Source organism: Vipera berus, assembly GCF_964194415.1.
Source record: "Vipera berus genome assembly, chromosome: 3".
In the NCBI taxonomy this organism is placed as follows: domain Eukaryota; kingdom Metazoa; phylum Chordata; class Lepidosauria; order Squamata; family Viperidae; genus Vipera; species Vipera berus.
The window spans coordinates 212,214,935-212,229,792 of record NC_138204.1 but is presented as its reverse complement, the minus strand read 5'-3'; the positions used below and the strand labels follow the sequence as shown (position 1 = coordinate 212,229,792).

General features: G+C 44.5%; 1 protein-coding gene across 8 annotated transcripts in view; it reads left to right on the top strand.

Moving 5' to 3' along the window:
- The window catches only part of PTK2 (protein tyrosine kinase 2), a 265,648-nt gene that overhangs the window by 238,378 nt on the left and 12,412 nt on the right, over positions 1 to 14,858 (top strand). For all 8 annotated transcript variants that reach the window (XM_081323023.1, XM_081323024.1, XM_081323022.1 and 5 more), the window contains 3 exons: positions 7,608 to 7,670; positions 9,613 to 9,652; positions 11,427 to 11,533. In XM_081323023.1, coding sequence (XP_081179149.1) covers positions 7,608 to 7,670; positions 9,613 to 9,652; positions 11,427 to 11,533 — 210 coding nt within the window. The remainder of the gene's footprint in view (positions 1 to 7,607; positions 7,671 to 9,612; positions 9,653 to 11,426; positions 11,534 to 14,858) is intronic.

Below are 14,858 nucleotides of genomic sequence, written 5' to 3'. Positions count from 1 at the left end.
ATGTTTATTGGACCCATGTCCCTCCTGGCTGGTTTATGCAGCTCGGGATGGGACACGAGGCTGGCTCCAGGCAGTGATAACTGCTTCTTTGAGTGAGGGTAGTTTTCCTGCCGCCTTGAAAGAGGCGGTGGTGAGACCCCTCCTCAAGAAGCCTGCCCTGGACCCAGCTGTATTAAATAACTTTCGTCCGGTCTCCAACCTTTGCTTTCTCGCGAAGGTTGTTGAGAGCGTGGTGACACATCAGCTCCCTTTGTTCTTGGAGGAAGCTGATTATCTGGACCCGTACCAATCGGGTTTCAGGCCCGGGTACAGCACGGAGACGGCATTGGTCGTGCTGGTGAATGATCTCTGGCGGGCTCGGGACAGGGGTTGTTCCTCTGTCCTAGTCCTGTTAGACCTCTCAGCGGCTTTTGATACCATCGACCATGGTATCTTGCTGCGGCGTCTCAGGGGGTTGGGAGTGGGAGGCACAGTTCTTCAGTGGTTCTCCTACCTTCTGGGACGTTCGCAGTCGGTGTTGGCAGGGGGGCAGAGGTCGACCTTGAGGCCTCTCGTTTGTGGAGTTCCTCAGGGATCGGTCCTCTCGCCCCTCCTGTTCAACATCTATATGAAGCCTCTGGGTGAGATCATTCATGGTTTTGGAGTTGGTTATCATCAGTATGCTGATGATACCCAGCTTTTTATTTCAACCCCAAACCACCCCAGTGATGCCCTCGACGTGATGTCCCGTTGCCTGGAGGCGGTCCGGGTCTGGATGGGGAGGAACAGGCTTCAGCTCAACCCTGACAAGACTGAGTGGCTGTGCATGCTGGCATCTCGGGAAATGCAGATTATTCCATCTCTTACTATGGAGGGTGAGTTATTACCACCCGTAGATAGGGCTCGCAACTTGGGGGTCCTCCTAGATTCACAGCTCTTTTTAGAAGATCATATAGGAGCTGTGACTAGGGGGGCCTTCGCCCAGGTTCACCTGGTGCGCCAGTTGCGGCCCTATCTAGACCGGGATGCCTTGCGTACAGTCACTCATGCGCTCGTGACCTCTCGTTTGGACTACTGCAACGCTCTCTACATGGGGCTGCCCTTGAGGACCACTCGGAGGCTTCAACTGGTGCAGAATGCAGCCGCGTGAGTGGTGTTGGGGGTCTCCCGATACTCCCATGTTACACCTCTGCTCCACGAGCTGCATTGGCTGCCAGTTGCCCTCCGTATGAGATTCAAGGTGCTGGTAATGACCTATAAAGCCCTACATGGCATGGGTCCGGAGTACCTACGGCAGCACCTGCGGCCGGCGTCAACCTCCCTCCGTCCAGTGCGTTCCCACAGAGAGGGCCTCCTCAGGGTGCCTCCGATCAGAGAATGTCGACTGGTGGCCCCCAGGGGGAGGGCGTTCTCTGTGGGCGCGCCAGACCTGTGGAACCGCTTGCCGGTTGAGCTCCAGATGGCCCCCGACCTGCGCTCCTTCCGACGCGATCTAAAAACCTATTTATTTGAACAATCCGGCCTGGTCTGATGGGTTTGGGGTTTGGGTTTGGTTTTAACATAGTTTTTAATTATTGTATTATATTGGGCATAATTATTTAATTTTTTTAACTTTTGTATTTTTTATTCTGATATTTATTGCCCTGTACACCGCCCTGAGTCCTTTGGGAGAAGGGCGGTATAAAAATTTAATAAATAATAAATAATAATAATACACACTTCCCAAATCTTCCTTTGCTGGGAACTTTTGTGTTGAACTTAATTTTGTGAAAGAATCATTCATTTTATTCTAATATTTTCTTCTGTGACCTTTGTATTCTTTTTTTTTCCTTATGTACTTTGCAACTTTGCAGCTCACGGAGCCTTAAGATTTTCTGTTATTTAATTAAAATATCTGCACATGCTGTTCCTTGCACTCAAAGCTTCAAATTTTCAAGCGCGTAAAACAACACTGCAAGTTAAAACGCAGATAAGGAGGAGCTGGTACACAAAAAGATTATTTTTTTAAAAAAAAAATTAACAGATAGATAATGCTTGAGCAGCCAGGCAGAGAAGTCAGTTCATTTCATTGGAAAGCTAAATACAGTTTGACCTTGGAAGTCTTCACCCTGCCTAAACGTGGGAATAGACCTCCATCTGCAAATGGTCATCCCCTAGGTCTAATTTGTTTAGGAGAGGACCGTCTTGTAGGCCTCTGCCCGTATGTTCAGATCTTCAAAAAGTTGTCATTTACACAGTAGCTCCTTTGTGAATAGATTGGCGGATTCTGCCACTTAAATTTATGGACGAGGTTTGACAGATATCTGCACGTTCAATTGTCTGTTCTCTCTCTTCTGCTAAATGATGCCAGCAGTCTACTTTGGCTCAAGCTCATAAAGGTAAGGGTAAAGGTTCCCCCGCACATGCGTGCTAGTCGTTTCCAACTCTAGGGGCCGGTGCTCATCTCCATTTCAAAGCCGAAGAGCCAGCGCTTGTCCGAAGACGTCTCCATGGTCATGTGGCCAGCATGACTAGACGCCAAAGGCGCACGGAACGCTGTTACCTTCCCACCGGAGTGGTCCCTATTTTTCTACTTGCATTTTTACGTGCTTTCGAACTTCTAGGTTGGCAGAAGCTGGGACGAGTAACAGGCGCTCACTCTGTTACGCGGCACTCGGGATTTGACCCGCCAAACTGCCGACCTTCTGATCGACAAGCTCAGCGTCCTAACCCACTGAGCCACCGCGTCAAGCTCATAGTGCCCCATCAATTCATGATCCCTCAACTTCAGATACCTGCAACTTGTAGCACATCTTTCTGAATTCCGAGTTCTCCCTTCCGTATTGGACACGTGGAAGATGAAAAAGGAGCAATGCATTAGCATTCTCCAGTCAAAAGGCTGGCTCTGGTCTGTCTTTCAGCTCTTGGTTTCCATCTCTGTCTTGGTCTTGACAGCAACTGAATCTGAAGAGTTTTGTGATGACTTAGCGAATCAATTTTATGATCCCAGAAGTTTTATATATATATTCTGCATTCATCTGATGAATTAGGTGCAATCCTATAGTTGTAAGAAGGTGAGGGAAAGGGCGGTGGTGAAGGATTCCTTTGTTAATCCAGGAGATGTGGAAACATTTTTTTTTAAAAAAAAAATTGCAGTCAATACTTAAAAACAAAACCAGGAAGAAAAGCAAAAAAAAAAAAAAAGAATTTAAGAAAAAGATTTGCAAGCGGTAAAAAAATTGAATAGAAATGCCAAAGTAGTATTAGACTGGAACTGCATTTTAAAGTATCTTGAATGATTTATGCCTTCAGAACCTTTGTAAAAATCAAGTTAGCACCAGTAAGTAAATTACTATAATATGAATTGTAAATCAGCACGAAAGCTAATCAAGGTTTCTGTCTCACCTAAAAACTATATCCGCATTTCACAAATGAAGCAAAAGCTAACACATTCAATGCATATATTACATGTCTACATGTAGAATTATAGCCCGTAAATGGCTTCCAACTTGAGTTAAAATCTGTTTCAGACTTTTTCAAATTTTATTTTTTGACAGTGACACATAAGCCTACAACTTATTTTGGCATTCTATTAAAGAGGGAATTATGTGTGATTTCCAGTAAAAGACTTAAAAGTATCCTGGCAACGATCACCAATAAACAAAGCCAATTTGGTATACTTTGTAGTGATATATGGTTTTGATGCTGTTTAACTGAAAGACATCTGGGAAAAAAGAGAGTTCAGCCTTAAAATTTATTTCCTTCTAAAATAAACTCTCTTCCAGCACGGTTAAGCTTTACAACCTTGCCCCCAGATACTAAAACACACACACACACACACACACACACACACACACACACACACACACAAACCCAACTCCCCAGACTTTTGTGAGCTTCTTGGGTCATTGAGAATTAGATGGCATAAACATTTTGTCCTTGTTACTACATTTCCAAAAGGTTCTAGATCTAGGTGGTCCATTTTGTTCATCATCAGTGGAGTTATATATAGTTCAGTGTAAAATATCTTGGTAAATTTATTATGTATCTTCCAGTGATATCTCCCATTGTTATAGGTCAATTATTCGGTTGAGCATCCATTTAAAAACAGCAGACCGTTGCTGTTCCGTCACTATTTCTTGAGTGGAAAAGATTGGGAAGATTTAAATCTGCGTCTAAATCACCCTCAACCCCAACAATCCTGGCATGAAGTGAAATCCCACGAAAGCCACATTAAGCTCCTGGAGAAAAGGCAGGAAACAAACCAATATGGTTGAGCCATGGACTGTTCCTTGAGTGCCTTGGGGCCACCCCACTCCTGCAGATGGAGATTTGCACACAATAGACCAGGGGTCTTCAAACTTGGCCCTTTTATGACTTGTGGACTTCAACTCTCAGAATTCCGTGCCTGGCTGAGGAATTCTGGGAGTTGAAGTCCACAAGTCATAAAAGGGCCAAGTTTGAAGAGCCCTGCAATAGACTGACACATACTCAAGCTTCCTTGTAAAGTAGGGGTCCCCAACCGTGGCAACTTTAAGACTTGTGGACTTCAAGTCCCAGAATTCTGGGACTTGATGTCCACAAGTCATAAAGCCATGGTTGGAGATCCCCGTTACAAAAAGATTGGGGTGCCATTTGAACTTCTGGGAAATCAGTCATTTATTTACAGATGAACAGGAGATAGTGCCTGTGTGTTTTTTTTTCTGCACGTGCAGCTTGTGCAGTAGGTTGAATGGTAAGCAAAGTAATAATAATAATAATAATAATAATAATAATAATAATAATAATAATAATAATAATAATTAATAATAATAATAATAATAATAATAATATAAAGTTGGAAGGGACCTTGGAGGTCATCTAGTCCAACCCCCTGCTCAGGCAGGAAACCCTATACCATTTCAGGCAAATGGCTGTCCAGTCTCTTCTTAAAAACCTCCAGTGTTGGAGCATTCACAGCTTCTGGAGGCAGGTTGTTCCACTGGTTAGTTGTTCTAACTGTCAGGAAGTTTCTCCTGAGTTCTAGGTTGCTTCTCTCCTTGACTAGTTTCCATCCGTTGCTTCTTGTCCTGCCTTCAGGTGCTTTGGAGAATAGCTTGACTCCCTCTTCTTTGGGGCAGCCCCTAAGATATTGTAACACTGCTATCATGTCACCCCTCGTCCTTCTCTTCATTAGACTAGACATACCCAATTCCAGCAACCGTTCCTTATATGTTTTAGCCTTCATTCCCCTAATCATCTTGGTTGCTCTTCTCTGTACCCTTTCTAGAGTCTCGACATCTTTTTTACATCTTGGTGACCAAAACTGGATGCAGTATTCCAGGTGTGGCCTTACCAAAGCATTGTAAAGTGGTATTAACTTCAATCACCAAGTGATTGTCTACTAAGTAGACAAAGTAGTGGACCGAAGACAACAAATGGGAGTTGAATCAGGAATTAGATTGGGTCCTTGTGTTTCCAAATCCGGAAAATACAATTTAATACGAGCAATAAAGTACACATGGTCAATCGGTTCTTCTTGATATTTTTAATTGGCGCTTAAATTAGGTTCATAATCTTCAACAAAGACTTCTAACACTATGAAAGCTGTTTTTAATTACAATGTGTGTTTTGATGGACTGTGGCTTTGCTTCAGTGGTTGTATAAAAGTATGGCCTCAAAATACACACCCGTCCACCTCTGATCCTTTTGAGGGTCAGGTCTGCAAAGAGAATAGCCAACAGGAAAAGGAAATGCAGGAGGCAACAGCTAGGATAACTTACCTAGAGATAATGGTAATTGGTAATTTGTAACACAGGTGGTTGGGTGTGATACAGGTACTCTTAGGCTGGTAAGCTGAATATAAAAATGATGAGCCAGTTGTTTAAAGATTTGCAGATTGATAGTTATTTGTATAGATGGATGAATGGATTTGGACAGACAGACAGCTAGATGGATATAGATCAGGGGTGTGAAACTCGCAACGTCACGTGACCTGACGTATTGTGACTTTTTATTTTTGCCATTGCCAGCAATGGGTGGGCGCGGTTTCGCTGTGATGCATCCGGCTCGCAAGGCTGGCAGTTTGACACCCCTGATATAGACTGATCAATTTGAATAGGTTTGTGTAGATAGATTGATAAATAGATTTAGGTTGATAGGTTGATAGATTTGTACAGATGGATAGACTTAGGTAGATAGATTTAGACTGATGGATTTGTGTAGATATAGATAGATTTGTAGGGACACGGTGGCTCAGTGGGTTAGGGCGCTGAGCTTGTCGATCAGAAGGTCGGCAGTTTGGCGGGTCGAATCCCGAGTGCCACGTAACAGAGTGAGCGCCTGTTACTCGTCCCAGCTTCTGCCAACCTAGCAGTTCGAAAGCACGTAAAAAATGCAAGTAGAAAAATAGGGACCACTCCGGTGGGAAGGTAACAGCGTTCCGTGCGCCTTTGGCATCTAGTCATGCCGGCCACATGACCACGGAGACGTCCTCGGACAAGCGCTGGCTCTTCGGCTTTGAAACGGAGATGAGCACCGGCCCCTAGAGTCGGAAACAACTAGCATGCATGTGCGGGGGAACCTTTACCTTTACCTTTTAGATAGATTTGTATAGATAGATTTGTGTTAGATTTAGATTGATAGATTTGTGATAGATAGATAGATAGATAGATAGATAGATAGATAGATAGATAGATAGATAGATAGATAGATAGATAGATAGAGCAGCTCTTGTTTTCTTGGTTTGGAAAGGGTTTTTTTTAGGGTTTTTCCCCTTCATATTACTCTTTTCAATATCAGAAGATGGTTATGATCCCTAAGAATTCAGGCTGTACTCATGAACACAGCCCTTCTTTTTTTAATTTGAAGTCCAGGAAGACTGTCTTTCTATGGCTTCTCCAAAGAGTTAGTAACAACTAGACTTTCTTTCCTCCTTCTCCTCTTCCTCTTCCTCTTCCTCCTCCTCCTCCTCCTCCTCCTCCTCCTCCTCCTCCTCCTCCTCCTCCTCCTCCTCCTCTCCTCCGTTGCAGGCAGCCTTGCTAGCCTTCTAGGTCTCTGCGCTTTTAGAGAGCCTGAGCAATTGGCCCCATTTAGGAAGCTTGGCGAGGGGAGCCAAGTACATTTAAGCCTTCCTCAAGCAGGAAACAGGAATTAATGTGCAGCGTTTCTCATCCTGTGGTTGAAACTTTTGCTGCTAGGAAGGAAAGGGGCAGCCGTGCGGGAGCTGCTTCTGCTTCTGCTGCTTCTTCTGCTGCTGCTGCTCTTCCTCCTCCCGAGAGAATTAAAATGCAGGTTTTCCAATGTTGTCTTGGGGAAATGGTACTCTCAATATTTATCTCCCAAGCCTTTATACCTGCAAGCAAACAGTGGGTGGATAGAAATGTGTTTTGTTTTTTTTTGGTGGGGTGAGGTTTGAGGAGGCTGCCTTGGCTGAGTTTTGCAAAAGCCGGTGGTGGTGGCGACGGGAGGGGAAAAAACCAACAACATTGGGATAGAAAGGAGAGGAATGCAATAACCTCTTTCTTACTCAAAGCCTCCTTCTCCTCCCCTCCTTTCTTCCCCCTTCTTCCCCCTTCTTAACATTTCTAATTCCTCAGCTATCTGACCGGCAGTACTCTTGAAACCCCTGATCCAAAACCACGTTTCTTTTTTTCCCCCTGTTTCTTTAGAAACCCGATGTGAGGCTGTCCAGAGGGAGCATTGATCGAGAGGATGGAAGTCTCCAGAGTCCGGTAAGCTGACATCCCACATCTACCGAGCAAAACACCGCTTTGATTTTTCTCAATGGGGAAGGAGATTCCGATTCCCCTCTGCTTTCAGGAGAGGAATTCCGATTCGCTTTCAGATTGCCCCGATTATTCTATTTGGGCGAGACGCTTTGGATCTTCCCCACAACACACCGGGGAGTAACTTGCTTGCTTGCTTTCACGCCGCCTCTGGAACTGACGCCTTCTCTTTCCTGGCAGGCGGTGCCGTGGTTATTTTTTATTTTTTTAATAAACTGAAATTATTTCTGCTCTCCCGGATGGATTGCTGAGGGGGACTTCCAAGGAGGCTGTTCAGAAGAGCAAAATAGAAACCGCTTTTGGGGCGATCCGATTCGCAAATCTTGCGGCTTGCTCAATTTTCAGGGATTGGAAGGCTCTTGATTTTAGCAGACAGGCTGTTTGTTAGTAAGATAACTCTGCCTGGTCTGTGATGGTAAGGAAGATTTGATTTGTCGGTAGGTTAATGCTAAGCAGTTCTCTGGCATTGCTAGGAAGGCTCTCCGAATGAAAGAGTCCTACGTAGCGGGATATTACGTTTACTGGGTGTCCTTGTGTGTTTCACACACCTACTGTCTTGCCAGAGGGATGGTGTTTCTCCGGTGGAACTTGGCCCGGGTGTGCGTTTCGGATAGGAATGTTGGCAAGGGACCATCCATTGTAAGGAACCACTGTGACAGCCCCTCAATAGCACCGCTTAAGTGGAGGGCCTTCACCACTTGCCGAGGACAGAGGTCTCCAGAACTGAAATCCAAAAGGGTGTTTGTGCGTAAAACACGGTACACAGACCCACACACAGGTGTCAGAATGTATAGATGGCTTATAATTCAAGGGTAAAGTGTGTTCAGAACTGAAAGCAAAATGGGATGCTTTTAAGTCAACCGGTCCCAAGAATTACTGATTTTTTAAAAAAATAAAAAATGGTGTGCTGCAATTGATTTTTCTGCTTAACAATTTATTTATATTTTCTTTGAGACCCAGTTTCTTAAAAATGTGAGTATCCAGTGATGTGTGTGATGGATTCAAGACTCTAGATTTAAGGAGTGTGTTTTGTGCGTCACAGATTGCTTTTATGTTTGCAGTAAAAATGCCTTAGGCTGATTTTGCGTAGCCTTGCTTTTCCCCAGCAGCAATTAAATTAGCAAACACAGGAAATCAACTCTGCTAATACGCTTTTTATAAAGGCGAAACACAAGCATGGTTTCCCAAGAATTAAACCCCCATCAATACTCATAAGTGTCATTCTCATTGTTGATCAGTGATAGAACAAACTTTCATTTTGGTTTGGCAACCTGTTTTAAAAATCCCACAAGGTGTTTTTCCAAAAGGTAACTGGAGTTTCTTAGCTTTTTCTTTGAAAATGTTTTGCTTCTCATCCAAGAAGCTTCTTCAGAGCTGATGATTGAGAATACTTCAAACATGTGAGAAGATTTCAAATCAGTTATAAAGCCTTCCAAATAAATAATCCTGGACTCTGCTTGTTTACTTCTGTTTTGTTGTACAACTGAGCAGTAATTACTATGAAAAAATCTGTCAAACAATACGGAGGGGGGCTATGATAAAAGAGTTTTTACAACTAGGATTGTTACCTATAATTCATCTTTAAATTTTCAGCATTTTTTGGATGGTGGTGGTTGTAAATATGCCATTTTGTCTGAGTAATGATAGCAGTGACTTAGCCAGAGTACATCACCACAAGACAGAGATAAAATAACCGGTTTGTCTCTTACGATAAAAAGAGATAAAATTATAAATTAAGTATAAAAACTTAATTGCCTTCCTCTGAAAGTGGGGGAAGACAAATACGTTGGAAAAACGGGGTGTGGGGGGATTAGCTGGAAGAGGGCTGCATTGTTCATAAACTTTTTGCATGGTTAATTAGATTCATTTATTTTTTTATTTTTTGCAGGCTTCTAACCAGCACATTTACCAGCCTGTGGGCAAACCAGGTATGTAAGTCAGAATAATAATAATAATAATAATAATAATAATAATAATAATAATAATAATAATAATAATAATAATAATAATAATAAGAAGAAGAAGAAGAAGAAGAAGAAGAAGAAGAAGAAGAAGAAGAAGAAGAAGAAGAAGTTGGAAGGGACCTTGGAGGTCATCTAGTCCAACCCCCTGCTAAGGCAGGAGACCCTATACCATTTCAGACAAACGACTGGCCAGTCTCTTCTTAAAAACCTCCAGTGTTGGAGCATTCACAGCTTCTGGAGGCAAGGAGTTCCACTGGTTAATTGTCCTCACTGTCAAGAATTTTCTCCTTAGTTCTAGGTTGCTTCTCTCCTTGACTAGTTTCCATCCGTTGCTTCTTGTCCTGCCTTCAGGCGCTTTGGAGAATAGCTTGACTGCCTCTTCTTTGGGGCAGCCCCTGAGATATTGGAAGCTATTGCTATCATCTCCCCCTTCGTCCTTCTCTTCATTAAACTAGACATACCCAATTCCAGTAACCGTTCCCTATATGTCAGCTTTGAGTCTCTCCTCCTTCCTTTCCCTTTCCTTTCCTTTTTTTTGGGAAAATGAGTTTGAAGTTCTGGTGAAGAGGTAGACTCCATTTTAAGAAGCAAGCAGAATAGTTGAGTGGCAAGTTCATTTAATGACACCCAGGAGTAACATGCGAGCTTTCGAATCCTCCCATCTCCAGCTGATGCTGATTTGAGGGCTCAGGTTTCTTTGTTTTATTTATTAAATGCGTATGCTGTCCATCTGGCTATCCTTCCTTCCTTCCTTCCTTCCTCCCCCCTCCCTTTTCTTTCTTTCTTTCTTTCTTTCTTTCTTTCTTTCTTTCTTTCTTTCTTTCTTTCTTTCTTTCTTTCTTTCTTTCTTTCTTTCTTTCTTTCTTTCTTTCTTTCTTTCTTTTCTCTCTCCCTCCCTCCCTCATTCCTTTCCAACTTCCTTTCCCTTCCTTCTCTTCTTTTTTCCTTCCTTCCTTCCTTCCTCCCCCTCCTCTTTCTTTCTTTCTTTCTTTCTTTCTTTCTTTCTTTCTTTCTTTCTTTCTTTCTTTCTTTCTTTCTTTCTTTCTTTCTTTCTTCCTTCCTTCCTTCCTTCCTTCCTTCCTTCCTTCCTTCCTTCCTTCTCTTCCCTTTCTTTCTTTCTTTCTTTCTTTCTTTCTTTCTTTCTTTCTTTCTTTCTTTCTTTCTTTCTTTCTTTCTTTCTTCTTTCTTTTCTCTCTCCCTCCCTCCCTCATTCCTTTCCAACTTCCTTTCCCTTCCTTCTCTTCTTTTTTCCTTCCTTCCTTCCTTCCTTCCTTCCTTCCTTCCTTCCTTCCTTCCTTCCTTCCTTCCTTCCTTCCTTCCTTCCTTCCTTCCTTCCTTCCTTCCTTCCTTCCTTCCTTCCTTCCTTGTTTCGTGTGGAAGTGGGCATCAAAGAAGGTTGACTGTCTTCTACAATCCTTGCTTGGGGATTCATTGAATCTGATGCCCAAAGTCTATGTCACGCACGGGAAATCAAGAGTCCTGGCAGTTCAAATGAGCACACAGTATATGTTTATTTGTATACTGAAGCTCTCTACAAGAATCTGAACTACTAAGGGTCAAAGCGAGTTGGCGGTAGATAAAGAGTCAAAGGAATTCAAGGTGGGCTGGACTGAGATCTCTTATGGGCGGGAAGGAACTCAAGACCGATGACACGTTTGACCCCTCCTCCCTCGGGCTCAGCTTGCTCCTCACCTCCCGCAGTCTCTGCCTTATTGTGCCCAAACTCTTTTCTTCCTAGATCATGCTGCCCCACCCAAAAAGCCACCACGCCCTGGAGCTCCCAGCCACTTGGGCAGCCTTGCCAGCCTCAGCAACCCCGTGGACAGCTACAACGAAGGGGTCAAGGTACAACCATCACTTGGAAGACTCGTTCATTAGTCATCAGAAGGCACCGGTCAAAGGGGACGGTGCTGTTACTCGTGTAGAACAGGGCTTCTCAAACTCAGCTACAAGATGTGTGGCCTCCAAAATTCTCCAGCCAGTGTAACTCAAATTTGTGGTGTTTGGGACAATCAGACACATAAAGCATGTGGGCCATAAAATGGTGGTTAAGTTGACATCACCATTAGGAAACCCCCTAGGTGTCCTGCATTGTCTCGTCCCTTCCTGCTCGTCCAGCTGTTCCAAGCTTTTAGTCAGGTCTTCCCCAAGCTTACCTTGCAGGGCTGAAGGATCTCTTCTACTGTGGACAGGTCCCAACCAGCCCCAGCCAAGAGGGAGAAGCCGTGTGGCCTGAATTCTTGCTTTTTCAATCCTGGCTTGGAAATGGTTGGGATTCAAATCCCCCAATCTCTTTGCTCGCCCAGCTCCAACTAGGAACTGGCTTTCATCACCCCATGAGGTTTGCCTGGCTCTTTGCACTAGCCACAATAGGGAGCGAAAGAGCTTACTCCTTTGAGTGAGATTTGCCCAAGCCTGCCATCCTGTGCTTTTTAGTTATGACTAAAATGACCACAGCAGGTTACATCTTTTAACTTAGCTACAATTAACCAGGTTTTTGTTTTGTTTTCATCGCCTAGCCCAGGGGTAGGCAACCTCGGCTCTTTTACGACTCATGGACTTCAACTCCCAGAATTCCTGAGTCAGCTATGCTGACTCAGGAATTCTGGGAGTTGAAGTCCATGAGTCGTAAAAGAGCCGAGGTTGCCTACCCCTGGCCTAGCCTTTGACACTGTTCTGGAAACGATTCCTTACAGCAGGGGTCCCCAACCTTTTTGGCACCAGGGACTGATTTTGTAGAAGACAATTTTTTTCCACGGACCGGGGCAGGGGGAGGAGGGGCACGCAACCTAGATCCGGCGCACCTGCAGTTTTGCTTGCCTGCTGCTCACCTCCAGCTGTGCGGCCCGGTTTCTAACAGGCCATGGACCGGTCTCGGTCCTCAGCCCAGGAATTGGGGACTCCTGCCTTAGAGGGGTAACTCTGCACCAACCAGGCTTCAGTAGTGCCCGCAGCGTGAGCATGGATTGGGGGAACGTCTCTTCCCCTTTTCTGTTGAAATTCGGGAATAGCTGTCACTGCTTCCAGGTGGACGGTTGGGACTCCAGTTGCCTTTGCAGTTTAGCCTTTAGACATGTAACCGCCAGACTGGTTTTTCCCATATTACATCCAATGCCGTTTTGATACGTGCTTCCACCTGAGTCCCAATTCCTAGAAATCCCAGAGAATGCACCGCAAATATATCCCTACTGGTATTTCTAAAAAGGGGTCCATAAAACTGGCCTGAGCAAATCTTTGGTACAGAAAAGGCTGTTGCATGAAGGTTTGTGGCTACCGGGATGATATTTTGTTCATGAATTAATATGAAATGCGTAACTCTTTAGTCATAGACTAGGTCAGGGGTAGGCAACCTTGGCCCTTTTATGACTGGTGGACTTCAGCTCCCAGAATTCCTGAGCAAGCATGGCTCAGCTTGGAAACCTCTCCCTTTTCCCTCAGCATGGCTGGCTCAGGAATTCTGGGAGTTGAAGTCCATAAAAAAGGCAAGGTTGCCTACCCCTGGCCTACACTAACAATAAGCCCTAGCTCAATTTTTGGGGGTGGACCTAATATAAGCCCTATCCCAGGGGTAGGCAACCTCGGCTCTTTTATGACTCGTGGACATCAACTCCCAGAATTCCTGAGCAAGCATGGCTCAGCTTGGAAACCTCTCCCTTTCCCCTCAGCATGGCTGGCTCAGGAATTCTGGGAGTTGAAGTCCACGAGTCGTAAAAGAGCCAAGGTTGCCTACCCCTGGACTAGGTGGATTAAATGCATTCTTTTAAAAAATGCATCCAGTGAATGAAGCCTTTTCCCCTGTCACCCCCACCCCACCCCACCGATAAGGTTAAGTTGCTGTGTCTGGCTATTCCCAGAAATGATTGAACAAGAAACTAAGGAGAAAAAAAATGGAACCGGAGTACACTTTGGTATACTTCTGAGCCACGAACTATATGGAATATAATTTTCTTACTAAAAGTCTTTTCAGAAGGCTTCCAGGACAGTTAAAAGTAGCCTTTTTGTTAGAATCACTGCGATTCTGCTTACCAACCGCTAGAGAAAACTGCCCTGTCACTACACACGCTTTGCGTGTTTCAGACAAGCGTGACTTTGGGGTCCTTGATGCTCTCTGAGCTTGGTCGTTTTCTTGTAGGCTACTAGAAGGGAGTGGGGTTTACTCTGTTTACATACTAACTAGTGGCTTCCCCTGCCAGTGTTGGCGAAAATGTTCTTTGCAGTTCCTTGATTAGGCTTATTTGTCTGAGTGGGTGTTTCTAGATTACTTATTTCTTGAAGGTTGGTTTTGGTATTAATCCTACTATTAATCTCTGCTTATCTGAGTGTTGACTTCTAGCAAGGAGGTGTTTTGGCCTTTTTGTTTCCTGTTTAGCTGCTTTTTGTTTCCTGTTTAGCTTTTTGATTGTCCCTTCTGAATGGTGTGCAGACATTGTTTATCTCTGTGTGTCCGTTGATGTCCCCTCTACCACTGATGAGTTTACCTAGTTGGGTAAGGAAACATCTGAAGAAAATAACCAAACTCAGAGAGCACCAAGGACGCCACAGTCATCGTCCCTCCTCCTCCTCCTCCTCCTCCTCCTCCTCCTCCTCCTCCCCCCTACAAATCCCACCCCCTTCTAGCATTGATGATGTTACCTAGTTGGGTCATGAAACATCTGCCAGAACACAAGCTCAGAGAGCACCCCACAGTTCAACCACAAATATTCTTTCCCCCCCTATAGAGGTAAGCAAGAGCACCGCATTCGGCTGGGCCACTGCAACAGAACGGCTTCCTAGACCTCAAGGTCAAATGGAATAAACGTCTCAGCGTTTATTTTCTCAACGAAAATAAGCTTCCGACTCCAGCGTCCTGGTCTTTTCCCAAGAGTTCTGTTCTCGTTGAGGGCTGAAAATAGAAATTCTCATTAAGGGACATCTTATTTTAGAGGTCCCAGGGGTGGGGAGGGCGGCTTGAAAGGATGGGCCAGTTTATTCCCATCTGTGGAATTCAGTGAAAGGATTGAGAAGGAAAAGGGTTGGCTAAGAAACAGGGCTCCGCCATTTTCTCCCTCTGGATCAGGGACGTCCAACCTTGACAGCTTTTTAAGATTTGTGGATCTCAACTCCCAGAATTCTGAGAGTTGAAGTCCACAAGTTTCAAAGTCGCTCTGAATGTTCTGAGGCCTTTTTGGTG